The sequence below is a fragment of the Neospora caninum genome, chromosome X, assembly GCF_000208865.1.
Source record: "Neospora caninum Liverpool complete genome, chromosome X".
Classification (NCBI taxonomy): domain Eukaryota; phylum Apicomplexa; class Conoidasida; order Eucoccidiorida; family Sarcocystidae; genus Neospora; species Neospora caninum.
In genome coordinates, this window is record NC_018396.1 from 5,084,503 (window position 1) to 5,111,784 (window position 27,282).

Consider the following 27,282-nt stretch of genomic DNA (forward strand, 5'->3'; position numbering starts at 1 on the left):
CGCGACACATCCGGCCCCTTTCGACTTTTACTCGACAAGGTATTTTCGTTCGAGTCCGTGTGTTACGCACAGCAATCTGGAGGAAGAAAACGTTTCCCCTGTGATGCGCATTTCTGTGCTTCAAGTTACTTGTGTTCTATGCAACGGCTTTACCCACGACTCAAGCATGCGGGATTCCTCTTTTCCAGAGGAAAAGCGCGTCTCACACACGCTCCGGCTTCGCGTTTGGGTTCTGTCGACCTTTTGACAAACAATCGGACAGAGCCCTGTCTAGTGAAAAGAGGAGCTTGAAAGGGATGAGTCAGAAAACCCCGGACATGTCGCCAGGCCCGTTCCGCGACTGCCGTGCCGTTCCGGCTGGGGCACCCCGCGGCAAACTGTCCGTACAAACGATGCCACCCCAGGCCTTTCGTCGCCTCCCTCGTGCGCCTGATTCGTTGCATTATGGGCGTCTTTTCCCGCTTTTCCCCCTCTAGAGTCGTCTGTGTCCCCTGTAAGGTCACGCGATTTGCCGAGCCGCTCGCTCTTTTCCCGAAAAGTGCCGCCTTCAGACCTCTGCCGTTCCTTCTCCTCTTCCCTCTCTGCTTCTCCCGTCCTGTGTGCCTTTTCTCGCGACTGCTGCCTGCTTCGCTTCTCTAGGAACTTCCGGTGTACAGACACTCCGCAGCGCCGCTCTGGCGCGGAACCGCGCCCGCCCCTATTGTCTTGGTTCTACTTCAGATCGACCGTCCTCGCGTCTGCTCCCGTTTCGCAGAGTTTCGCCGGCGGGCTCACAGGGCCCTAACCACCCTAGTCAGGCTCGTGTCTGTGCAGTTCCTGACCCTGCGTTCATCTGCGGTACAGCCAACGGGCTGGTCGTCTTTCCCCGTGCACCCATCATGAGAGCGGACGCAGCTGAGTTTTATCCGGCGTCTCACGGGCGCCAGTCTCCTCCCGCGGCATCTCTGCTCTTGGCGTCTTCTCCGTGCGCAGCTGCACTAGCCTCGCAGCCGCCGGCCGCGCCTCCTTCGTCTCCGTCTGCCTCGTCTGCCTCCGGGCCGTGCTCTGCTTCGTCCGCCTCAGCCTCGTCTGCCTCCGGGCCGTGCTCTGCTTCGTCCGCCTCAGCCTCGTCTGCCTCCGGGCCGTGCTCTGCTTCGTCTGCGTCTGCCTCGTCTGCCTCCGGGCCGTGCTCTGCTTCGTCTCCGTCTGCCTCGTCTGCCTCCGGGCCGTGCTCTGCTTCGTCCGCCTCAGCCTCGTCTGCCTCCGGGCCGTGCTCTGCTTCGTCTCCGTCTGCCTCGTCTGCCTCCGGGCTGTGCTCTGCTTCGTCCGCCTCAGCCTCTTCTGCCTCCGGGCCGTGCTCTGCTTCGTCCGCCTCAGCCTCGTCTGCCTCCGGGCTGTGCTCTGCTTCGTCTCCGTCTGCCTCGTCTGCCTCCGGGCCGTGCTCTGCTTCGTCTCCGTCTGCCTCGTCTGCCTCCGGGCCGTGCTCTGCTTCGTCCGCCTCAGCCTCGTCTGCCTCCGGGCTGTGCTCTGCTTCGTCCGCCTCAGCCTCGTGCGGGTCTTCGACTTCGCTGCCAGCTCGGCCCCCGCCTGGGAGTCGCCGACCCGAGAACGGCCCAGAAGGCGGCCGCCGAAGCCGCGGAGTGTCTTCGCAGGTTAACGGCGGGACGCAAGTGGTTTCTCCTCACCGCCTTTTCTCGTACAGAATGTATCAGAAACCGTCTGGCCCTTCCAAGGGTAACTGGCGAGCCAGAGTGAGGCAGACACACCATGCGTTTGCCAAGGAGCGCTTCGTCCTCGCCAACTGCCGGGTTATCGTCTCCTCGAACGAGGACGCAAAGGAGACCTTTTACAATCCGGACGCCCTTGTGGGTAAGCATGCGACGCATCCCACAGAAGCAAACTCGCGAAAACTGCGACAAGTCGCACCCCGGTCGCAGGGAGAGAGAGAGGGAGCAAGGAGGCGCAGAAAGGAGCGGAAAACTGGAGAGAGCGGAAAACACTCGACAGAGAGACGCGAGAAAGTCGATGCTGCGGGTTGGGCAGAGCGAGGCCAAACGACGAGTCGCCGTGGATGATTCGCGGGAGGCCTCTTTTCTCAGGCGTCTCGTCTCTGGAGGGCATTTCGATGGCTGTGGCGACTGGCATTGACTCCGCTCTCTCTCGAGTTCGCTTCCTTGTCCACCTTTTCCCTTCAGACTGGACCCGGGTGGTGCGAGTGGAGATGTCCAGCAGCGCAGAAGACCCCGTCAGCTGTCCCTTCTGCCTGGAACAACCCGACGCCATGCTCGCGCCAGCCGTCACAAAGTGCGGGCACAGTAAGTGTCTCCTCTGCCCCCCCTCTCCCCTCTCCCCTCTATGCAATCTATTCTGAGTGTTCACCTACCCGCAAACGCTCTCTCTCGTCGACTCTCTACACCTACACAGCTACTCCATGCTTAAGCACCCGTACACATGCAATATACCTATATCAATTCACGCGTATCAGCTTCTCTATAAAGTAGAGGTACACGGGGACCCGTGAATACATCCCCGTTTTTCACTAGTATAGAATCTCTCACTAGAGAGATTGATGCATGTGCAAATACATGCGTGACTTGGCGTTTTCGTTCTTCCTTCCCGGTGGCTCTCCGCGCGCGACCGGCCACGGGATCTCGTCTGGGGCTTCCTGACGTCTCTGGACCTCGTTTTCGGGGTCCAGATGCTTGGGGGTGTCTGCAGTCTTCTGCACGCCGTGCATTCTGCGCTACTTCGACGTCCTCTCCACCGACCAGGGCAGGACAACTCACGCGCAACCGGGAGGCCGATACTGGCAGCGCTGTCCCCTCTGCTTCGAGCCCGTCGCCCGCAAAGATTTGCGCCCAGCCCGAGTTTACCAAGTCAGCGCCTGCATGCGTCCCCGCATTCTTCACGCCTGCGCAGGCGCACGCGTTGGCCCGTGCACATACGTGCATGCACCATATGCATATATAAACGTATCTCTAAATATTTATGCAAGCACATGCATGTAACCATGTATGAAGACACAACTGCGTGTGTGCCCCACAGGAGTTTTCGACAAGTCATCCGGAAACGGGACGCCGCGCAGAAAGAGACAGAGCCGTATGCAGTTGCTGTGCATGCACATGTCTCTCTGTACATGCGTGTACAGTTGCAACTCTACGCCTGTATACATTGCTTCTCGTCTTTACACGCTGGCCCAGCGTGAAAGCACTCTCACCGTGCAGCGTATAGAGTCGTGTACATTTGTAGATTGTTCTTGTAGACGCAGGCATAGTACATATCTATGTGTGGATGCAAATGTGCAATGCGTTGCGCGACATTGTGAACCTATAGGTCAAGTAGGAGCGCACTGCTTTGTGGCGGCGTGCTTCAGAGAACGGGAGTAGATGTTCAAACGGCTGCGTTTGTGCATCTGTAGGCCGCGTCGTTCGTCGCTGCTTTGTCGCTCTTGTTCCTTTATTCGTGGCCTTCCCCTTCGCCTCCATCCTGTTCACTGCCCCAGTGCGTTTGCGCATCTAGCCACCTCATCTCGTTCTCTCCTCGCCCTCTTCAGGTTGTCCCCCCTCGCGTGGGAGCGCGCGCGACGTTCTGTCTCCTCTCGCGGCCGTTGCACTCGACAGTCGTCTCGCTCGCTTCTCCTGTTACGCACGCAGTGCACGCAATGCGGCGTGCAGACGCCTGGGTAGCTTTGCAGTTGCGCAGCTCCTGTGACCCGAGGACTGCACAAGAAACGGGCGAAGAACCGGCAAACCGAAACGACGGCCAACGCGCGCGGACGGCCGCTGCCAGGACACCGGAAACTGGAGAAGGAGAAGCGTCGCAAGGCGAACACCACGCACTGGGGACACCCAACGCGGCATCCTCCTCTCCACCTGTCTCCTCTCCTTCCTCTTTTCTCTCTTCTCCCTCTTCTGTTCCTTCCTCTCTGCCTTCGTTTCCGTCTTCTCTTTCGTCTGCTGGTGTTCGGGGCGAGATGGAGCCATCCGGCGAATGTGGAGACAAGGGACGCGGAGGCCTGGGCCCAGAAGGCGCGACGCCAGGGAGACAGGGCGCTCGGAGTTTCCTTCCCAGCGAGTGTCCTGCATGCAGAGCAGAAGACGTCGCCCAACAGGGTTCTGCGTCCCAGCGGCTGAGCGCCTTGGCGAGCGCTCGCGGTTCAGGCTCGGCGCGAGGACGCTCCCGCGCACCAAGCCCCGCGGGTGTCTCGGCTGGGCGGAGGCAGCTTGTGACAGAGCGCCTCTGCGCCGAGTGTCGCCGTTTCGCTGCGCGGGCTGCGTCCGCGCGCGGACGAATGCGCGGGTCGCCTGCGGATGTCTCGCCCCGACGATGCGAGTCGCAATCAGATGGCGCCACAGAGGCATCCGCCCTCGCCTCCCCAGAGACACCCGAGGGTTTCCCCGCGGGCGTCTCTGCAGCGCCTGTGCGCCGAGAGGGTGAACTTGGAGCCGAAAAGGAGTCTCCCGGACTTGGGGAGAAGACGCCGCGACACGGGCTGCCGTGCGAAAGAACCCTCGGTGAGCAGAGCCAGGCTGCGCGGAAATGCTTGACTTCGTGTCGTCGTTCTCTTGCTTCTCTTTCTTCTTTCCCTTTCTCATGTTTGGCTTCTTTTCTCATGCGGATTTTGATTTTCTGCAGGTGTCCATTTTGCACGTGTCGCGTTGACGCATGCTCCCGCCCTGCCGTGGGAATGTCACCTGGAGGAGCTCGGTGAGGATCGCCTGTGCCGAAGCTCCAGCTTCTTTGAGAAGATGGGTCGTCCGCTCTTCCTTTCACGCGTTGCTACGCTGCCGATGTACTGCGTTTCACTGGTCTCTTTTTCCTGCGGCCGCCCTTCCTTCCCGAGAAGCGTGTGCGTTGTCGAATGTTTCTTTTTTCCGTTCGGTTTCTCTGGCGGTCTCCGACGCGCTTCCCGGCCGCTTCCGCTGCGGATATGTATCTGTTCAACACAGCGACTTCCCCTGGTCGACGCAGTCAGTCATGCTCACATGTGTATTTCTGACATGCATTTCCAGATCGGATAGACACCCGTGCTCGTGCATGCGTGAGGACAACTCGGTGCATGCCTACACGAGGCGTGGGGAAAGGTGCGTGTTTTCTTTTCTCTCGCGCGCGACGTTTTTTCTGCTTTGCGCCTCCGCCGCGGGTCGCAGGTGCCGCGCGGCGACAAGAAGAGCTGGAGAGCGACGGCGCGCCGGTCGACGCCGCGACGCTTCGGGCCTTAACGATGGTCAGACGCTTGCAAAGCCCGCAGTGGGAACGCACAGATCATAGCTACACCATGCAGCGCGTTGTCACATGGTGCCTAGTTGTCGTTTTTTTGCATCCTTTGTCTGCGGAAGGCAAACGCGCGAAAACGTCCGCTGTCAGATGGCCGCGTCGTTCGCGCCCTGAACGGCGCGGGGAGCGCAAAGGAAAAAGACGGCCGAGGGTTTCGGCTGCTTGACGTTCCGCACTTTCGAGTTTTCTTTTAAAACGCGTATGGCACCTCTCTTGCTGACTGCGTCCAGGCTGAGGAGTTTACGCGGATGAAGAGAGACGAAGCCGTCGGAGCCTGTTGCGCGTGCTCAGCCCCTATCCGTCCTCCCTTAACCGAGACGGGAAACGACCAAGAAAAAGCGGAAACAGCAAAGTTTCCTGAGAATCATGAAGCCAGGGACTGGTACTCCCGTGGGATTCTAGTAAGCTTGTGAATCTTGCAGAAGCATATGTGTATGCGTAAATGTTTAGGTTTATCCGTTTCCACGTAGATTCTATATTGACGACTGGATTTGCATAGATTCGTCTACGGTTTGAATTCACCTTGGGAAGGGAGCGAGCGGATAGGTGGAGACTCGCGCAGACTCCGTCTCCAGTCGAGAGTGGAGTGCGACAGGCCTCGACGGGCGGACAGAGAGAACGCGGAGATTCCTGAGAGGGAAAGGAGGGATGAAGAGTGCCCCGCGAGCGCTGAATAAGCGAGAGAGACGCAGGTCGAGCCAGGTCAAAAACCGCAGCTCGCCAGAGAGTCGTGGCGACAAACTCAGCAGATCGACGAAGCTGTCGAGACGCAAAGAAAGAGCGAGAATAGCAGAGAAGAGAAAGGGTTGTTTTAATATGAATTATTAATAAAGAAAGTTGTTTTAAACTTCTGCGTAAAGATAAAGTTTGTTTACTTTCTTTTAATAGCAGAGAAGCGGGAGAGTAGCAGAGAGAGACTGAAAGCGAGAATGCGAAAGAGTATAGCCGAAAGAGAGAGAAGAGAGAGATCGAAAGAGTGGGGACTCAGAGAGAGGGGTCGATTGCCAAAAAGAGGCAAGGACCAGGGGAAGGTTTTAGTGTAGCCCGCGGATTCTGAGAGTGGGTTTGATTCGTTTTCCCACTGTGTCCGTTTTCGCGCACTCAGGACTTTGAAGACATGATGAAGGACATGCAGCACTTCCTCGCCCGCGATCGTCGCCAGGCGATGGGGCGGGAGAAGGTACATTGGGAGCGAAAACCCTCCCAGTCTGAACCTTCGTTGGGAGAAGTGGAGACGCGGGGAAGCGAAGAGGCGCCTGCAGCGACAGACGGGGGCAACGCCTCCTCCTCTGTCCCTCCTCTCGTGGCGTCTTCCTGTCTCGACGCGAACGAAGGGAACGCCTCTGCTCGCCGCACCCTTCCACAACCTCACACCGAACTTTTCTCTTCTTCCTCTTCATCTTCTTCCTCTTCTGCGTCTCGACTCGCCGAAGAGAGTGAAGGCGGGAAGCGCACAAAAGGCGGGGAGAAGACCCGTGGCGCACCTCTCAATTTATCGGAGTTTTACTTCTACCAGGCTGCTGACGGCCAGCTTTGCTTCCTCCACCCTTTCTTCGTCAAGTGAGAAACGCGCCTGGACGCTCTTTCCAAAGTGCCTGGTCACATACTTTCTCACACATGCAAATGCACATATGTAGATATACATGCGTAGGGATACGTGAATATCTGCATCTCTGTGTAAATATACATGGGTCTAAATATGTATATAATATAGAGGTGTGAGAGATGTGAGGAAAGTGAGAGGCTGAAAAAGGTGTTTTTTCTTGCCTTAGGCTCGAGAGACTGAAAAGCGTGTGGTTCCGAGCAGGTTTGTGTGCGAAAACGCCAGCGCGACGGGATCGCCAGCTACGTTGTTTCGAAGTTTCTTCTCTTTTGTCAGCCTCCACGCGTCTTCCTTCTGACCTGCGTTTTGCTTCTTGCGTCCTCTCCCGGTCCTTTCCGCTCTTGCCACCTCTCTTTCTCCAGCATCTCTCGCAGTCCCCTCTCCCGCTCTCTCATCTCCTTTCCTCGCTCTCTGCCGCCTTTGTGTCAGGTGCCTGTTGTTCGAAGCGGGCGGCGACGAGAGTCGCTTGCCTCCCGTCCTCCTCGACGTGGTTGTGCGTGACGTCCAGCTCCTGTGCGTGGATGAACAAGTTCGCAGGCGATTCAAGTGCTTCGCGCATCTGCCGCAGATGGCCCAAGTCTCGTTCGTCGACGTCGACTTGCGTGAGGAAGATACCGTCTCGCAAAAACGACTCGCGGCCGGCAAAACCCCGTTTTTCCAACTGGACACGTGAAGCGCCGCTGCACGCAGAAACTGTCGCCTCTCGCTCCCCACACGCGCTCAGGCTACTCTCTCGCCCAGTCCTGCCTCAAAAAAGGACCGACGCACTCACCACCGTCTGGCAACACACACATGTGCACCCGTCTCAAACGTCAAGAGAGACACTTGTGGAAATATGTAGAAATAAAGATACAGATATATGTATATATATAGACGTATCGATGGATAGATATACGGGCGTATTACCAAACAGGGCTAGATATAACAAGGTGTATATGTATGTTTGTAGTTGTATGTTCAGGTGTGTGTCTAGGCGTGGATGCGCTTGCACAAATGATGTTTTGTATTTTTGTGTGCATGCACGTGCAGTGCACATGAGTTGCGTGAAATAAGCGACGGCGCCTTTTTTTTCCAGCTGTGCAGCTGTCTGAGTCCTCGGTCCTTTGCGTTTTCAGGGTCTGTGATTTCTCCGGAAACGGCGCGCGTATTCAAGGTAGACTTGGAAAGGAGCGCGGCGCGTTTTGCAGAGTCGGCGCTCTTCTCTCCCTCGCAGCGGCAGCTGCGCCCATCTTTCCCTTTTTTCCTGCCGACTTCAGCGCACGTGCTTCGTTTCCCGCGTGCCCGCTTCTCTCTCTCTCTTCGCTTCCCACATCTCCCGTCCTCATCACGACTTGGGAAGCCACGCGACTCGGCACCCAACTAGGCGAAGGGCGCATCTCTCCTCGCGCCTTCTGTCTTTGTATCTCCCTGTTTACATCTAGGTTTGCATCTTCATTCCAATAGACACGCAGATCTGTCGACTTCTCTAAGACTAATCTGACCTACATACATATGTGCCTCTCTCCGATATATATATATATATATATATATGTATATATGTGCGTATTTCTGCATGTATATGCCTGTCTCAACATCGCCGTGTGTGTCTACCTTTCACCCCTTCTCTTTACCTGTGTATTCTTCGGTATAGTTCTGCCTAGATGTCTTTCTCTCGCTACGCCGACTTCTCGGTTGCTGTCCGCCGGTGCATTTCCAGTGTCTCTACACCAGCCCGCTCTTGTCCTTTTTTCGCAGGAGGAGTTCCGTCGACGCGCAGCCAATCGGCGCGAACGGCTTCGCCAAGAAGAGCGCGAAGCTGTAGCTGCCGCGTCTTCTGTGGCGTCTGCCTCTTCTCTCTCCTCTCGCGTGCGCTTCGTCCCGCGAGAGCCTTTGCACCCTCCGACAGACTGCAGCCCGCAAACGTTTCCTTCGCTACCCGGTCGCGACTCTTCGCTCGTCTCTGCGGGAAGCGCGGGCGCAGCTTCTCGAGAGGACTCCTCTTTCTCCTTCGCGGCGGTGGTGAAGCGGCAGGAGGAGCAGCAGAAGCGAGCGCTCGAGAGAAAGCGACAAGAAATCCAGTTCCCGTCGCTCGGCGCTGCACTGCCGCCGAACGCAGGCGCCGTTCAAGACCAGTCTGTGGCCAGAGGATGGACGCAGCTGAAACCAGGCTCGACAAGCGCTCCTGTGCGCACGAAGACCACGGCGTGGGGCGGCGGGAGGCACGTGCCAGGTCGCAAGGAAACGGAGGCAACGGTGGAAGAGGCCTACTTACCGCGCCCGGGGGGATGCAGTCTCGGGGAGATTCTCTTGCAGGCGAAAACGAAGAAAAAAAGAGAAAAGAAAGCAAAGGACGGCAAAACGCAGGACGGGAAAGACAACTGAGAGAGAATGGCGGGCGTTGGGAGGTTGTCGGGAAACGCTTGTTCTCTGTTTCGTAAGAGACGCAGGAAGAGCCAGCATCCACCGCGCGTTTTTGTGGTCTTTTTTGAGCGCGTCAACGCTCGCTTTCTCACCGACGTGTGGCGCCGTTGTGTGGCGGCGGGCTTCGTTGCCTGCGCCGTCGTCCGAGAAAAACGAGCACAAACGCTGCTTTTCCTAACTGTCTTTCCCTCTCCGTTTCGGTATTTCTGCAGTTCCTCGCTCCTCTCGGCTTCTCCATTCTCTGCTTCTCTCCTTTCAGTATTTCTCTCGCCGTTCTCATCTGTACCGGTTGACTGGTATGGATTATCTGTATGTGAAAGTTCCATCACATCAGACGCTTTCCCTCTCTCTCCTTTCAGGTCTTCCTTCGGAGCTTTTGTCTCTCTTCTTGCTGGTTTTTTTCGTCTCCCACCGTCGTTTCTTCTCCCTCTTGCTTCTCGGCTTTCTGCGGGTTGTCCCCTCAGCTCCGCTCCCGTCTCCCTGTGCACGGTTATGGCAGGAATAGTTTTCGTCTGTGTGTACCGAGAGAAACTGCCTCCCCTCCACGTTTAATTCGTTTCCCGCACTTGCAAACAGGACAGTGTGTGCTTTACTTCGGCTTTGCAACGGCCTACCACGCGCGAGACAGATCTATGCAGAGCGAGAGGAAAGGAGACAACAGAGGAAGAGAGAGACACTGAAAGGGAAGAAGAAAAGAGGACGGACAGATAGAGGAGGCGCGGACAGGGCAAAAAGAAAGAGCGACAAGAGGTACAGGAAGAGCGAGAAGGGACACGAGACAGAGACAGAAGGGAGACAGAAGGGAGACAGAGGGATGCTTTATAGAGAGAGCCATTTGATTACGGTTTTTGACAAGTGAACTGACAAAGTCTGAAGTTTAGAAACCTGATGAGACAGCACCGCTCACGTGAGAGACAACGTCTGAAAGAAGGAAAAAACAGTGGACATGCACCGAATGAAGCTGCAACGCATCGCTCTCCATTGCCTCCTGTCTACCGACACATACACATATGTATGGAGGAGAATACAGGCTTTATGCGAGTTTCTCTGTTTTCCTCTTGAAGGAGACCCTGGCTCTCAACCTCGAAGACAGCTACGAGCCTCGAGAGACCACGGAAGACGAGATGGCTACCCATGTGCAAGCACTCTGCTTGCATGTAAACGTATGCCTATATTTACAGTGTGGATGTATAGATATCTTTGTGGCGATATCTAGGTGTGCACTGAGGAGACGAGATGGCCAAGAATGCGTCTACGATTGCGCCCAATGAACCTGCAGGCATGTCAGCAAGGCCTCGTCTCCCGTTGAGAAAAACGCGTGTCCGTCGACTGTCCCCCCACACGCAGAAAAAAGGACAAAAAGATGCATCTACAAACAAAGGTGGACTCGATCTATTTCCTTGTTCCAAAACTTTTGTCCTTCCACTAGAAAAAAATCGCGTCTGAAAAACGAATTCAAGACGGCGAGGCGCGCGGAAGGTTGCCACTCGTCAACACCGACGTTTCGACTTTGACGCCTGAGAAGCAAGGAAAACAGGAAAGACTGAACCAACCTGAAGCAACGTGAAACAAGACGGAAACAGAGTAGATAAAAGAAGAAAGGAGGTGGAAAGCACTATGGTTGAGAAGTCGAGAAGGCGACGAAAAGGTGTTTTGAGACGGGGAGCCACACTTTGAGGGTTGTATCTACGGGTCAGGCTGAGAAGCCGAGAGAGCACAGACGCGGCGCTGGGCCAGAGGGGACAGGCTGGCAACGTTTTCTCGGGACGTCCCCGCTCACATGCGTCCTCGAGGAGTTGCAGAATCTGCTCTTCGACTTGTTCGCGGGTTTCGCGGCTCGCGCGGATGTCGCCGCGCGCTTGCTGTCGGAGCTCTGCCAGCATCCTGCGGGAAAACGCAAGAATATCGAGGGGCCAAGTCAAACTCGGCGGGAACGAACACACAGACAAAACGAGAGAGAGGAAGAGAGACAGAGGAAGAAAGAGAACGAAAAGGAGCGAACGGAAGATACAAAGAGAGGAAGAAATAGAGGAAGAGAACGAGAGACAGGAGAGAAACTGGAGAAAGCGAGGGAGAGGAAGACAACTCGATAGAAGCAAGGCGAGACCCACCGGAGAGAGAGAAATGCGAAGCGAGGGTGAACAAATGCAGAAGGCGCGAGGTGTCTAGAACACAAGACAAAAAAGAGTAAGGGGGAAGCGCCAGAGCACAAAGCGCCCGGCGAAGAAAGAAGAGAGGAAGGAAACGTGTGTGGAAAGAGAGGGCGGAACAAGAGAGCGTGAGAAGAGGGAACTTCCTACGGCACAACAACAAAGAGACTCTTGTTTTCGACGTCTAATACATGGCATGGGGCGCGCACCTGCTCATCGAAGCCTCGGCGTCGTGACAGATGCGCCGTTCTTGAGAGATCGTTTCCTCGACACCCTGAAACGCTGAAGAACGCGAGAGAAGAAAAACCACGGAAAGCACTGAGGCGGTGCCGGGGCGATTCTGCCCCAGAAAGGACAGGCTGCATGCACACACTTTCTGTGGGGAGGGATGACTTCGAACTGCAAATGTGGAAGACGCGGTAGGGCGCAGCCTCCTCTGGGTTCCTCCAAGAGAGCAGCGTGAAAGGCGGGAAAAAGCGAACATGGGACAGACGAGGGGAGAGACGCAGGGTGTGAACGAAAACAAGAGAAGGCGGCGACGAATTGAGGAGGCGGGTAGAGAAGGCGAAGCGATGAACACGAACCGGTGAAAAGGAGAGTGAGAAAACAGCGACAAAAAGAGACACACCCTCGTACCTTCTGATAGAAGCCGGCGGAGCGACGATTCCAGAGAGTTCCTGCACACAGGGTCCGCGACCGAGTCCGAAAACAAGTCGCATGATCAAGTAATCAAAAACAAGAAGCAAATATATGTATATATATATGCATATATCTCGGCGACGGATAAATAGTTAAGCAAGGGTTTGTACACGTTGACGTTTATCTGTCCACGCAAAGATATGCGTTTTTGCCCAGGAATGGACTTGGCGGTTGGGTGTCTATACACCCGGATACGCTTGAATGGATATTCGGCTTGAACGGATATTCGGGTGTACATACATCCAGCCCTCTGGATGAGTGAAAGGGTTCGAGGTCTTAGCACCGCCTTTGTTTTCGACAGGCGATGAAAAAGAACGGAAAAGGCAGTCGGTCACTGTTTCACGGCCGGTACACGCCAAGAGGTACAGAAAACGAAATGCTTCGGCCGTTTTCTTGACGGGGGGAAGTCCGCGGCAATATCGTCGAAACTGCGAGGCACCGCCCGCGAAACAGGCACGTTGCCGGCGTAGTCTGGATCGCTGCACGCCCACCTCGAATCTCCAAGAGCTTGCAGAACCTCTCGACAGCCTTGCACAGATGCTTCAATCTCCTGCACGCCTGCCTCCGCTCCGCGGCGCGCACCTGCCTTCTCTGAGCCAGCGAGAATGAGAAAGGAGAGAAACAGAGAGAACGAAACGAGAGAGTGAGAACAAGAAACAGAGAAAGCGAGAGAGCTAGTGGAGGGAAAGACGGCTTGTCGATGTAGAGAGAGAGAGACGCTTGCGCAGAGAGAGACGGATGACGACAGAGGTAGAAATCCAGACGGGGCGATCGCTAACAGGAGGGCAGGATGAAACGGGAAAACCCGCGCTTTGTGGGACGCGACGGCATCTCTGGGAAGAGAAACTGCCAAAGGCGTGCTTTGACTCTGTTTACTTATTTTTCAGAGAGGAGACGTAGACACCCACTGAACGCGACGCGATTCTCACCACACGCTTTTCTGTGAAGATCTCGCACGCCTTGGAGCATGCAGTCTGCATCGCTCGTGCACTGAGCGGCAAACGCCAGCCGAGCCTGAATCCGAAAAAGAAAAAAGTCACCAGCGCGCCGATAAATACAAGCATCTACACATATGAAACAGACACACCAGATGCACGCATATATATATATATATACAAGTATATATATATATATATATATATATTTGTATATATATATAGGGAGAGAGGTACATATATAAGCGCATATACCTACATGGGTCTATATACATACGCATCTGCATATATACACACTGCATATATACACACGTAGATGTCTGCACATATTACAAATACCTAATGGATAATACACGTGCATGTATACCCGATCTAAATACGGGCTATCTATCGCTCAAAGACAGCGATAAGCGAGACGGGAAACGCACATGTTTGTTTGCTTGCAGTTCATCCTTGACAAGCCTCTCAGCCATGCCGGCGTTTCCCAGAAAGCCCGCGACGGGCATGTCCTGGCGTATGCGCAAGGCGTCGATTTGGTCGGCGAGCGAATTTAGCTCCTGCCGTTGCAGCTGAGTCCGACAAGCAGGGAATCTGGACAGGACGGCGTTCACGCGGTCGGAAGAAAAGACACACAGGAGGCGCGAGGCACAGAAAGAAGCGCGCGGGACACACGAAGGCGCCGACGGAGACGGGTGAAAGATGCACACGCCTTGAGCGGCACGCGCAACGAGAAGAGTACCTTTGTGCGGGTCTTGAAAGCAAATTTGATTTGCGCAGCCTTTTCTTCCACATTCTTCACCCTAACATCGAGAGCTTCGTCGCTCGCGTTGCCTGTCATCGCGTCGCTTGCTTTTCCGACTCGCCCTCGACAGCCCGAAGGCAAGGCTGCACGCGAAGAGAGTGAAGACGACTGGCGAGGCGAACGCAGAAAGGAAGAAACAAGGCGGCTCTCTCGCGACTCAGGGCCCTAAAGAGAGCGAAAAAAGAGGAACATACCTGCGCCAACCGCAAGTGACTAAAACACCTGCGCCGGCATGGAGACACAAGCTACCTCCAAGGTCACGGACGCATAGAAAGACACATACACATCCATACGTTGTGAGACTCAGACACCGAACCCGACTCGGTTGCCAGGAATCGAAGAACCGGAAACAAAGAGACGTATACAAGCACACCTGGAGGGCTCGAAGTGGAGATGCGTCGCCTTGATTTCACTCTCTCTCCGCCGCTCTCGCTACCTATATACCTATATATATACATATTGAATCGGCTGTGTTTCGAAGTGCAGTCACGAGAAACGTGAGAAAGGAGGCGGCACACAGGGTGAGGTCGCCAATCGACTTTTCTCTCCCGAGGAGAGAATCGACAGCAGAGCCGAAACCGGCAGGGAGGCGCACCTGACGAGTTGCGGACGAAGCAGTCTCCGCCTCTTGGGCTGCTCTGTGTGCACGAGAGTAGAGCTCTCTGAGGGACGGAACGAGAGGTGGTAGTTTGGGACCAGAAGCGTTCGTCGAGTGAGAAGACGCAGGCGTGCACGTCGAGGCGAGAGACGGCGCCTCTTCGCGTTTCGTCTCCGTTTCCCGCAACCTCGTCGCTGACGCGCGTGTCCTCGCCGAAGCAGAAGACGAACGAGGCGATAACGCAGGGGCAGAGGGAGGGGCGGAGGGGGAAGGAGGAGGAGACAGCAGCAAATCTGCGGCCCGCAGCTTGGCCTGGAAACGCCGCACTTTCTTCTCGTACGTCGCCTGCCGCAAAGAGGAAATCTGAGACTGCGGGGAGGTTGGTTCCTGCAACAGAGGAGGCTGTCTCCGAGATTTATCGCGTCTCTGAGGCGAAGCAAACGACTTCGAAGACCGAGAGCCTCGCGAGGATGACGCAGAAGCGGACGGAGAGCGAGAAGACGAGGAAGAAGGGGACGGAGAGGAAAGGCGGCGGGGGACTGCGTTACGTTTCGAAGTTCTCGAGGCGCGGAGACGTCGCGAGCGGTCTTGAGAAGACGAGGAAGAAGAAGAGGGCGAGAAGTTAGCGAGGCGACGAGAAGTGGAGAAGGAGAGAAGAGACGAGTGCGAAGTTTTCAGGAGAGAAGACGGAGAGGAGCACGAAGAGGAAGGCTTGAGCGTTTCGCATGGGCTCGACCCCCGCGTCGGGTGTCTCCGTGGCGTCTCAACGAGCATTGAGCGATCTCGTAGAGGCGCTCTCGAAACCGAACGCGGCTGGAGACGGGACGAGTCTTGAGGAGACAGACGACCTCGCGAAGAACAACGGAGGGAAGCAAGGGCAGAACGAAAAGAAGGACTTGGGGATGAAGGAAACGTGGAATGGGATGTGGAATGAAATGCGGAAGAGGGAAGGTGCGATTGGGATGGCCCAGGCATGTCGAGGAGAGGAGGGGGGAGGAGAACAAAAGACAAGAAACGTTGACGAGAAACGTGCGGCAGAAAGTCGAGAGGAATTCACCGGCTTCGGCGGGGACACGGTGTATATACACCTGAGAAAGAGGCGCGGCGAAAAGGGGAGACGCCTTCCGCACCGTGAAACCCGGAGCATAGTTCTGACAGACGGAAATGTGGAACGGAGAGCGTTGGAGAGAGAATTGAAGGCGGCCAGGTGCTCTAAAGCCCCAACCCGAGGGAAAACTCCACGCGGAGAGGCGTTCTTGGTTCTTTCGGGCCGCAAAAATTCTTTGGGAAAACCAGTTTTTTGTTTTGCAGGGTCAGGCGAACGAAGGCGCCGAGGGAGTCGAGCAAGGGGGCGAGAAGAGCCGCGAGAAGAAACGCACAAAGCACCTCTCTGCGCTATCGCTGCGCTGTCGAGACTTGGCTATTGGAGGAACCTCTTTTCTCGACCGCAAAGAGACGAGGAAGGAGAAGAAAGAGAGAGGGAGCGCAGAAAAGACCCGTCGAGTGACAAGACGACAGGGAAAAGCGGCGCAGAGCGTGGAGATAGCCAAGACAAAAGACCTATGACGAGGACAAGACACGAGACCGAAGCGCGAGAGAAAGACGGGAGAAGCGAGAAGAACCGGGAGGGAAGGGGGAAATGCAGGCGGAGCAAGGAGAAAGGCAAGAAGGTGACTCGGAAAGAAAAGACTGAAAATGTTGTGTGTATCAGCGAGACTGGAAAAAAGTATTGATCTTCACGTGCCGATACTCAGCCGTCGTGGCGCCTCGCGGGTTAGCGCCTCCTCTCGTCCTGTCGCCTTCCTCTCGATGTTCAACGGAGCAGAAGATTTCGTTTTTCCTCGCAAGAAAGCAGATGCCGTGCGAGTCTTGAGAGGAGAAAGTCGCGTCACACGTTTGGAGAAGAAGAGCGAGAAAAGTAAAGATTGAGAAGAGAAAATGCGCGCGTAAAGTCGCACAGCACTCGAAAACTGTCTTCTTCCCCCCTGCAGTGTGTGTACAGACACCGCAAGGCGGGAGCGCGCGGGGGTCGCATCTGCGAAAAAAGAGTCTCAGAAAGAGACGAGGAAAAGCAGTGACAGACGCCGTTGAGACACTTTGTAAGTGTCCGTTTGAATGGCTGAAACCGACACAAAGGTTCTCCTTTCTGCGAAAATCCCAGAGACAAGCATTTCGTCGAGGGCGAGGACGAGCGTCGAAAAAGGGACCGACTGCAGAGGGTGAGATTGCAGCGTGCCCCGCGGGTAGACTGACGTGCAAGGCAACTCTTCTTTCCGGAAACTCTCGCTTTTTTCTCGGGCGTTTCTTTCGTCCAGTCTCCTGCTCTGTGCAATAAGAGGAGAGGGAGAGGTGGGGAACTTTTCTAGAGAGGAAGGCATTCCGTGACCAGCTGTCCTTGTAAATCGCGACGAGCAGAAAACCCAGTCCGCATATTGGCACATCGCGAACATCTGAACATGTGTCTCAGTCACCCTTCTGACAAATCAAACCTCCGACAAAGAATTTCACTATTCGCTACACAAACACAAATAGATCCAGATAAGCAAAAACACGTACATTTACATACATGAAGACATACATATCTACACAGATGTACATACATACATACATACATACATACATACATACATACATACATACATACATACATACATATCTACACAGATTTACATACATACATACATACATACAATTACACAAATTGTATAAACATGCACAAAATTATGCACCTGCATGCATTCCTGCGTATACAAACATCGACACAAACATAAACCTGCATATATATATGTGTATACTTTTCTACGCAGACACATGCATGCAAGTAAAGATTGATGTATATGTGCGTTTATGCACTGGCACATACACACATTCGCAAACATCTCTACACACTGCCATGAAGATACCTTCCTGCGGCTCTCTACATCCAAACATACATGAATAAAGAGATGTGAAAAATCTCGGTGGAGACAAGGCAACTTCAGGTTTCTGGCCGCGATCGTAGGCTCCCTGAAGCCTCAAGCAGCAACTTTGCGGCAAAGCTCGGTAGGGGGGACGGAGCAAGCAGAAACGCAAGAAAGGAGCAAACCCAAACCGCCCTAAATGAGAGAAAGAATACATGACTCAGATATCGAGAGAAAGAACGCGAGTCTAGGACGAGCGAAAGCAGAGGCAGGGAAAAGATGCCGGCGAGAAAAAGACAGGGACTGTCTTCCAGGGAGAAGAGCTTTGGCTACGTTAAAAGGGGGCGTGCAAATCTGAAAGAGACGTTTCAGCAAAGACTGCAAAAATAGTTTCTTTCCTGTTGAGGAGCAACGGGAAAGATTCCCAAGAAGACTGCGAATGCAAAATGTAAAGCAAAGTGCCGGTTAAAGGAAACTGGAACAAACGGAGGCTACAGGTACACCCCGGTACCAATTCGTTGCATGCGTAAAGCTATCCGTATATATATATATATATATATATATATATGCCAGAAACATGTTTTATCTCATCCAATATCGAAGTGCTTATGAATATTTGCATCTTCGACAGATGCGTACGATGTGTGGAGACTGGTATAAATATATATATATATATATATATATATATATATAAATGGTGAGTCAGGAAGAAGAGTTGCTTCAAACCAGATGCGAGGAGAGACCCTGAGTCTACGAACTGCTGAAGAATCGTGCGCAGAAGCTCTTCCTGCATCTCGGTATTCTTCAGTCCTGCGGCTTTAAAAGGTTTAGAAATGGGCTGCATGCAGTGACGGGCCTCTCTGAAGTGTCAGCCCATGAACAGTCCCCGTGCCTCTTCAAACAACACAAAACCGAGACAGAGGCATGGGCCATATACATATATATATATATATATATATATATGTCCACGCAATTATAGCTGAGAGATGAGATGTCATCTATGTAAATGTACCCAGGTAAGCAAAGAAGGCAAATCCTCATCTACAACCGTAGATGCACACCAACACAGCTCCGCAACACACATCTACATGTACGTGTGTATGTATGTCACGGGATGGCGGCCAGTCTAAGCTTCACGGAGGGAGCTGGACAGAGCAACGTTCCTTTTTCGTACGAACCACAAGCCTTCTTCGGGTCTCCCTTTCGGCGCGACGAGCGGGAAGCCTTCCTATCCAAGGCTCGATGCATGCGCCTTCAGCTATGCCAGGGGTCTCTTTTCTCTTCAGCGATGCTGGCATGGACGCGGCTTTCTGTCCACGAGAGCCCACCGTGGCGGCGGAGCATTTTCGCCTCGCGTCGTCTTTCAAACTCTTTCATGTTTTCTCAGGCGCAAGAGCGGATTCTTTACGCGCCGTCTGAATCTGAGAGAGTCTCCGACGTCGCCTCCGAGTCTCCATCATCTTCGCTTGAGACCTCGGGATGGCCGAAAAGGTCGCCTGAGGGCAGGCGAACGCCCCAGTGCGCTTTGCACTCCTTTCGAAAGTTTTCGAGAGACAGCTCGTCCCGCAGACGCGAGGTTGGGCGCACGGAACTCAGCTGAACGCAGAAGCAGGCCGTGCAAATCCCGTTCTCGACATAGAAAACGAGATACAGAGGACGAGCGCTGAGCAGCGACACCGGCCCTCGCCAGAGAGAATGGCAAGAGTTGGCCGAACAAGGGAAGTGACCACGTGCTCTCTCCAGCGCGAGAGGAAGAAGGAAGAGCAAAACGAGGATCGACAGTAGCCAGACCGTTTGGTTTTCGTCGTGTTCCTTTCGGCACGCGCGCCTCACCTGGTGAGAATTCGGCGCGTCAGACGACGCGCCGCTGACAAATGTGAGGTATTTCAAAAGGCGGCATTCGAGGAGGAAGTCCCAGAGCGTTTCTAGTCCTGACAAGGGAAAAGGAAACGAGGGAAACAGAGAGGCAACAGAATAAAGAGCCCTCTAACTCCTGACGGGGAAGGAAAATGAACAAGTCAGAGGCAAACGCTTTTAAACGTGGAGAATGAGTGTGAATGGAGACGATGTTCAGAGGCGACGCGCTCTGGCTCTTTGGTCCGGGGTCCGTCTGACGCGCGACACCTACGCAGGGGCGAGTCTTTCAGCGATTTGCCGTGAACCTTCTGATTTTCGGGGAGGGCGAGGCCTGCGAGGTCAGCCTCTGCGCAGAGGAAGAAGTCCCAGACGCAGCGTTGCATGAAGAAAAAGACGCGGAGAGCGCCTCCAGAAGAAAAAACAAGAAGCGCCGTTTACTCATGAACGGCAACACATCGACTGTGTCTTTGCTGCCGCGGTCTGTGTCGGAAGTTACCGGCGAGCGAACCCGATCCACGGAACGTGACAAGCAAACCTGGGTGTATATACACCAGGATGAACGACAATGGTCTTCTCAAAACTCTACATACGTTGGAGCTGATGAATACGGCACACAATTGCTAGTGCACGCACGTGCAAGTGAACATGTACAGATGCATGTGTACATTGAGAGAACATTTGTCTATCTGCGTGCATGTGCCTACGCTGATAGACTTCTGAGAACCTGATAGACACTGTCGCTCTCTCTATGTATTCGCATCGACATTCACAAATATGTATGGACAATCTACATGCACTGCATACGAAGAGTTGAAAGCAGCCGTCCACCGGAGAGAGACACGATATTTCTTTCAGGGTTGCGAGAAGGCGTATTGGTGCTTCGGTTTTCTGTGTGACAGGGAGATGAGAAAACGAAGTGCATCGCCATCCGTTCCAATTCCCCCGCGTCTCGTCCCTTCTGCCCACGTTTACCGGAGAAGTCGCGAATAATGTCGGAGCGCCCACAAGCTGTCAAGTATCCCTTCAACTCGCTCTCGTGCAGAGAGCCTCTGCATGCAATGAAGCCTGGGACGAGGAAGAGCAGAAACCCTCGCAGCTGGTGCTCACCTGAAGAACAGGTGCGACAGGGAACGAGAGAGAAAGACAAAAAACCCCTGAAAGCAGAAGTGGGCGTCTGACGAAGAGCAAAAGATGCGGGGGCTGGCAGAAGGAACCGAGGTGCCGATAGAAGACGCACGTCGTCCTCGGAAGTCGAAAAGGCGAGCCAAAGAAGACAGAGAAGAAGGCGACGCACGCGCGGCGACAGGCGAGAGAGAGGCAAGGCGAGAGAGAGGCAAGGCGACAGAGGGAAAAACACCTTTCCAGAGGTAAAACCACCAGCCAGGAAAACCCGAGACGAAAATGCACTTAACCCTCCTGCAATTTCTCTGTGAGAGGGTTTGCGTGTAAATCTCGAAGACGTGCTTTGTGGTTCGCGCTGCCACGCTTATCTCTACAGCCGATTCGAGGACGGGAAGAAACCGAAAAGAGCGACATCCTGCTGAGAAGCTCCTAAAGAGGCACGCGCGAAAACACGGCGACCAAGCACGAATCTCATCACCCGTGTTTCGCGACGGCAATTCCTTTTTTCACTGCATTGAAACCGCCCAACCGGGGCGGAGACTCACGCTCCGTCGTGAGGCTCTCAATGTGGCGAGCATGGACGATTCCCTGAGAGAGATAGTAGCAGTCCGCTGATGAAAACAGAAAAGAGCAAAGAGACGACAGGCACGCGGGTGAGGCCGGCCGACTCGCCAGCACGGCGAGCACGACATGGAGAGGTTTCGGGTCTCTGTAGGAGCTGCATGCGTTTTTGGAAAAACGAGGGAAACCGAGTTTTTTTGCCAAAAAACGGGAGAGGGAACAGCGTATCGCCCACCGACGAATGTCTCCAATCCGCTCTCTCATAGCCGCAATACGCTTCCGTCTGACCTCTCTGCTGTAGCGATATCTTTTCCGTCTCATCCCTTTCTCCATTTCGAGGATCCCCTCTCTTTCGAAGCTTTTCTTGATCCACCTCTTGTGAAGCCTAGAACATAACCGATCTGGAATAACCTTAATGTACTAGGATGTTCGAATCCAACACTTTTAGCTGTCTTAAGCAGTCCGCAGCGTTTCGTCTCCACAGGCAAGCACGCGGCGATCCTGCTTCCTTGGAGGCCCCGCGAGAAGGGCGCGCGTGCGCTCGCGTGTGTTGAGAGTTTCTGTTGCGGTTTGGTTTTTCAGTTTCCAGCGGATTTACAGGCCTGCCGCGCGAAGAAAGGCACCCGTCACTCTTTTCGTCCCGAGGCGTTTCGTTTTGTTTTTTCGCGCCTACTGCTTCCGTTGCCTGGACTGCCGCTGATCCGACGCAGGAGAAGCCCCAAGTGCGTACGCATAACGCGCGCCGTCTCTTCTGGAAAAGAACAGAAATGCAAGCGGATGTTGGCGCTAACGACGACCGAAGCAGAGAAAGGAAGAAAAAGAGAAAAAAGAAGGAGAGAAGGAGAGAAGGAGAGGAAGAGAAAAAAGAGGGAGAGAAGGAAGAGGCGCACGAAAAGAGAATGCTCGTCTTCTTTGGACAGAAGACTGCACGACAGGAGAAGCAGTGAGAGCTGGTGAGCCTGGCGTTTGACTGAGAAAGAAGCGATGAATTTTCTTATACTCAACTCCAACCGCGAACGTCTCGAAGGGATCAGTGAAAAGCGCAGGCCTGCCTCGTCTCCAAAAAGCCGCTCGCAGGCTCATGCACGCACATCCCTTCCATTCTCTGCAGCTTGACTATCACGCGACGGAAATAAATCTCCCTCAGTACCTTTATGCGCACAGAACTATTTATATATATATATATATATATATAGGCATACAACCGTATGTACATATACTCATATGAGGTGAGCTCAGAGAAGGCAGAGAGATAAATCGTGGAAGGGCACATCCAGGAAGGATGATGCGGATGCACTGGAAACACTGGAATGAAATAAGGGAGAGGAGAGGAACCTGAACGGGCACGTATAACTACCGCTAGCCACGTCCACAATAAGTCTAAAGAAACAAAGAAATCTAGACATAGGAATTGGGTGTATACACAGGGATGAAGGCGTGATAAATGCATAGACATACATATACGTATGTATGTCTACGTACAAATTTGCATATATTTCTATATATATATATATATGTATTTATGTATGCATGTAGTTTGTTGGGTGTAGCGAGTTGGCCGCGGGCACCTGCTGTCCCGTATTCTTGGAGGGGACGTACTGAGAATGAAACGTAAGTTGGTTTTCTTCACGGTTTGCTCCACAAGAATCACCTCTCGCAGGTCGCTGAGCTTCGTCGCGTAGGGCGCAGCAAACAGAAGAATCATCACCGTCCGTCGCACAAGCTTTCTCTGGAGCTGAGAAAAAGATAATGAACTGCGATGCACATGCTCACTCATAAAAGTGTGTGCACATGGAGACACATACTTGTAAACATATATATATATATATATATATATATACATAAATACATATATCCGTATAAAAGGCGCCTTCCAGTGGCATGGGAAACGTCGTTGCCCACGGAGGTAGTAATGGAGAGATGTGTGCGTAGAGGCTGAAAGAGAAACAGAGACAGAGAAAGAGGCAGAGGAAGAGAGACAGAGAGAGACACAGAGAGAGGGAGACAGAGCGGGAGGAGAAGAGAATGGGGAAAAGAGAGAGAAGGGAGAACGAGAGAAAGAGAGATGCACGCAAAATGTGTGTTCACAGACGGATGGTCCACTGAAGAAGCGGGTCTTGTCCTTTGCAGATTGGCGCGTACAGAAACCTTTCTGCACGTCTGAGTAAACATAGACACACGCTGTCACAGAGAGTGGAGAGATGATGGCAGAAATAAAGAGGCAGAGACAGATACAGCTAAGCTGATCTAGAGGATTGGAGAGGAAGCGACGGAGACGAGAGAGAGGAGAAGCACACGGTGGGAGAAAGAGAAGCACACAGAGCGATCTCCCAAAACGGAGGTAGGGAACCAGAGAGAGATGGGATGTGCATCCTTGACATGCTTACCTCTGGACTGAGCGTCGTAGGTTTTCCATCGTACTGAGTGGTTGCCGTTTTGACTATCAGCGGCGTTTTTTCTTGCGGATCATAAACCAGTCGGAAGTGGGGTTCCGATCTTTCCTCGTATGCTTCTTCGTTTCCGTCCTCGCTCCTCGTCTCGGAGTCTCCACCTCTCAGCCTCCGCCTTTTCTGTTCCCGTTCTTTTCCCTTTCCGTCCGCTTCACCTTCTTCGCCTGCTTCAGCGCCTTCTGCTTGGCGCTCTGTCTCGCTCTCTCGGTCCGAGTCCCCTCGCGGCACACTACCGCCGCGGGGTGTACACCCACCTGAGTCGGAGGCTGTCGGCGGAAGGCGGAACCTTTGCCGTTTCGCGCGCTCCGCCAAGAAGTCGGCAATGACGGCTTCCAGTTCGCGAATCTGGGCCTTCTCTTCAGGAGTCGGAGGCGCGTCTTCAAAGAAGGAGGGCAGTGGGAGGCGCGAGAAAGGTCCCTCCTCTTGCTTTTCCTCCTCCTCCTTTTCCTTCCCTTCCTCCGTTTCACGTGCGCCGTCCCCTTCGTCGAGATCTTCTTCAATCTCGGCTGAGCCGGTGGAGACGCCGGTGTGGTGCATGCGTCTCCCGCGTGGCATGGCGTGTCGGGGAAATCGCAGGTGGGAGGAGTGGAAAAAACCGGGACAGCGACCGTCGAAGAGAGCGGATACGATGGCAAACGCTGCCGCCAGCAAATACGCAGGAGGTGGGGCACCAGAAAGACAGAGACACAAGCGGAGATGGAACTACAGGGCGCAAAAAAAGAGGCAAGTCGACAATTCTGAAAGAGAAGATGAAATCGCTTCACGAGGAGGCAATCTTTGAAGAAGATAGACAGCTGCACTCAGTTGCCAGGAGAGATATGCTCCTCAACCGAAGAGGAAATTCCTATGTACGCCAAATATATAAGCACATGTATGTACTATATACAGACATATCCATATATATATATATATATATATATATACATATACATACATACGCTCGATGTGAACATAGGTATACCTAGGATCTCTGTAAGTATATCTGTGTATATGTGTATGCTCATGAAGTCTTTTTAGATGCGAGGGGACACAGAGAGATTCGTAGCTGTCCTGCCTTTGGAGTGTGTAAAAGAGCATATTTGTGCCAAGTCACGCCGAAGAGGAAGGGAGAAGTCGATGGAGACGGCGAGGGAGAAGACGCGCAGATGGGCGAGGGAGGAGACAAGAAGTGGGAGACAAAGAGCCGCCGGGCATTCAGAAATCACGGGAGCCTTTGCCACTGTGTGGAGAGAAAGTCGGAGAGAAAGTCACGGACACGCGTACACATTATCCGTCGCACACCAACACCTATATACACAAAATACGCACACCTAAAAAACAAACGCAAAAATATACATCTATCCACGCGCGTCGAGCTGCATTCCTGCGCGTGTGTTCCAGGTTTTCTGGAGACAAGACGTGCAGAAAGCGGTTTCTCTTCACAAAAAGAGACGCTGCCTCGATTCGTCTGTCGCCTCTCGACTGCGGTTGACTACACAGGCGCCAGCGCATGCACATGCAATCTCTCTCTCGTGTATTTTCGCGGACGTGTGTCTCTGTTTTTCGTTCTCGCAGGGAGTGTGTCCGGGTGAGAAAGTCCCTACGCTTTCCTCGTTTTCCTCACTTCCGCGGCAATTGCCACGCGCATCACAGCACCAGAGAAGGAGAAAGAGACACTCGTCTCTCGTCCACCACACCCGAGAAATCTTCGCACGCGTCTCCATTTCTCCCGAGCGGCTCGCGTCCCGGGTTGGTCCCGCGGTCTCGCCGCTGAACGGCGTTTCCGCGAGCTCCGCTCTTTCCTTCGCGTTTGCTGTCGCTCTCAGAGAAACGAGGAGGCGCAGAGAAGGAAACTGAGAAGACGCAACGGCACAAGAGGGAGAGAATTTCGTGAAGCATTTCGCGCAAGACACGCCCAACCCGCCTTGGACGTCTACGATCATGTGTGCATTTAATGCATGCAAGCGCAGTGCATAAATACAAACATTCGTACGGTGCGGAGAAAAACACCACGCACGGGCAATACATACCCGTGCAGATACAAACAGATACACACGACATCTACAGTGGGAACGCTTGCGTCTTCTCTGTCCCGTTCTGGAAAGGGAAAATCTTTATCAGGATCTCTGTCTGGTGACTCCAAAAACAGGAAAACAGCGCGCACTACATAGGTGTCCATGCAGACGCGAACACATGTGCGAATCGTCTCAGCTCCCTCTAGGGAGACTAAGACGTGCCTTTTGCACTCCCTTTCTTGAAGAAAGGAATTCCTGTAACATTTTAAGTTGTATGGATGGGTCAAAAACGAAACCGTTCTTCCTGACAGAAGTGGGGTTCGAACCCACGCCCTTTCGGACTGCGGCCTAAACGCAGCGCCTTAGACCACTCGGCCATTCTGCCGCCCTCACCACCAGGGAGTCTTGGCGAGCCTCTAAAGGTGGTTTTTTTTCTTCCGTTGTTTTCGCGAAAAAAAAGGATTTGCCTCATCGAAGCGGCAGGCGTCGCTTCAACTGTTGGGCAACGGGGCTGTCTTTGCGCCGAGCCGTCGGATCTGGAAGACGGGCTGGAATCAGTGGATGCGTCTTCCTCAGACGAAGAGAGAGGAAGAGAGAAGACGGGGGTCCGGACTTCTTCGGAGACTGAGAAACACTCATGTCAAGATGGGCGAACAGCAGGGAGATGCTGTCAGCTGTGCAACTCTTGAGAGCCTGTGTGACGCTCGGAGCCGCAACAACGAACTCTGTCAATCACGACGCACACACATAGAGGCAGAGGGAAGCGGCAGAACAAGGAAGAGAAGACGCGAAAGAACAAAGAAGAAGAGGGAGAAAGACAGAGAAGAACAGAGAGAGAGAAGCGGTGGGAGGAGAAGAGAGAGATCACAGGAGAGAAGAAGAGAGAGATCAAGGGAGAGAAGAAGGAAAGGAAGGCAGAGATTAAAAGAAAAGGCCTGGGTGTGGTGAAGACGTAGGAAGGCAAAGAACAACCAGTTTTTTCCCCTGCTCTGTCAGGGACTCTAAAGCGCTCTGCTCCTGCAAAACTCGAAAGGAATTCTTCCTTAGAGTCTTCTTGTCTCTCTAAGCGACGGCTGTGAGAGGCGAGCTCAGCCGCCACCTGAAGGAAGAAGTCATCTTCCATCGGAGATTTGCATCGCGATTTCCCGCTCACATTCCCAGCTTTCAAGTCCACCTTTGTTTGCTATCACACTTTGCTCGTACAAGGAAAAGAGCCGTGCCGTTCTCTTTTGGCATGTGTCGCGAGAGATGCCTTACCTGATACAGCAAATAGTGTCCTTCTCTCTTGTTGCCTATGCACGGAGCGTGTGTAGCAGAGCTCCCAAGAAGTTTTGTTTTCTGTCCTTCCTTCTCGCACGTGTTTCTCGTTTCCGCGCTCCTTTGTCTCCGCATTTTCTCTCTGAGTGTGTCGCGGCGCCGGAACTTCGTGTATGGCCCCACGGCCCCTCCCCCTTGGTGAATGAGATCCCTTCTCTCCCCCGCATTCTTTTCCTGTCTCTATGTGCAAAGCAGCCATCTCGTGGCTACGAAGAACACGGTTGCTTATATACAAAGATGTACCTCTCATCCATTTGTTTACTTTTAGTGTTCACAAAGCAAGAGGAGAGTCTGTCCAACGATCCTACGTTTCTCCCTTCCCAGGTGCTTGCGCACACATCCACATGAATATACATACATATACATAGAGAGCCGTTGGCCTACGGTGAGTCTATATATATATATATATATATATATACGTATACAAAGAGGGCGACACATGTGTCTATAGAGAGAGATAAAGACATAGAGATATATACAGGGGACTCTATACAGGCAAAGATATATGTTTAGATTTACTGTGTTTTTCCACCGCAGAGCGGACACTGAACTCGGTGGGGGGGGGGGGGGGGGGCAGACGCTTGACGCTGGTATCTTCAGACACTTTTGGATCTTGGCTCTGAAAAGTGCAAGAGGAC

General features: G+C 53.5%; 4 protein-coding genes and 1 non-coding gene across 5 annotated transcripts; 1 reads left to right on the plus strand and 4 right to left on the minus strand.

The window, feature by feature from the left end:
• Window positions 1–913: 913 nt before the first annotated feature.
• Window positions 914–2,716, minus strand: NCLIV_050700 (hypothetical protein; the record flags this gene model as incomplete). The annotated part of the gene is made up of 2 exons (XM_003884623.1): window positions 914–1,566; window positions 2,650–2,716. 2 exons carry the CDS (start codon window positions 2,714–2,716, stop codon window positions 914–916), a joined length of 720 nt encoding a protein of 239 aa, XP_003884672.1.
• Window positions 2,717–3,952: 1,236 nt separating this feature from the next.
• On the plus strand, window positions 3,953–9,220 carry NCLIV_050710 (putative zinc finger (C3HC4 RING finger) protein; the record flags this gene model as incomplete). The annotated part of the gene is made up of 8 exons (XM_003884624.1): window positions 3,953–4,493; window positions 4,615–4,686; window positions 5,130–5,206; window positions 5,487–5,657; window positions 6,362–6,816; window positions 7,289–7,461; window positions 7,975–8,012; window positions 8,594–9,220. The coding sequence occupies 8 exons, from the start codon at window positions 3,953–3,955 to the stop codon at window positions 9,218–9,220; spliced, it is 2,154 nt and encodes a 717-aa protein (XP_003884673.1).
• A 1,494-nt stretch (window positions 9,221–10,714) lies between these two features.
• Window positions 10,715–13,881, minus strand: NCLIV_050720 (conserved hypothetical protein; the record flags this gene model as incomplete). Its single annotated transcript, XM_003884625.1, has 8 exons — window positions 10,715–10,776; window positions 11,040–11,143; window positions 11,619–11,691; window positions 12,046–12,086; window positions 12,600–12,699; window positions 13,038–13,122; window positions 13,472–13,612; window positions 13,783–13,881. The coding sequence occupies 8 exons, from the start codon at window positions 13,879–13,881 to the stop codon at window positions 10,715–10,717; spliced, it is 705 nt and encodes a 234-aa protein (XP_003884674.1).
• Window positions 13,882–18,747: 4,866 nt separating this feature from the next.
• NCLIV_050730 (conserved hypothetical protein) lies at window positions 18,748–23,888 on the minus strand (the record flags this gene model as incomplete). The annotated part of the gene is made up of 8 exons (XM_003884626.1): window positions 18,748–18,939; window positions 19,177–19,274; window positions 19,472–19,546; window positions 20,173–20,307; window positions 20,868–20,933; window positions 21,557–21,634; window positions 22,483–22,618; window positions 23,271–23,888. 8 exons carry the CDS (start codon window positions 23,886–23,888, stop codon window positions 18,748–18,750), a joined length of 1,398 nt encoding a protein of 465 aa, XP_003884675.1.
• Window positions 23,889–25,632: 1,744 nt separating this feature from the next.
• On the minus strand, window positions 25,633–25,712 carry NCLIV_t120007. Its single transcript has one exon. It is a non-coding gene; the product is annotated as a tRNA-Leu (tRNA).
• Between the last annotated feature and the right edge of the window lie 1,570 nt (window positions 25,713–27,282).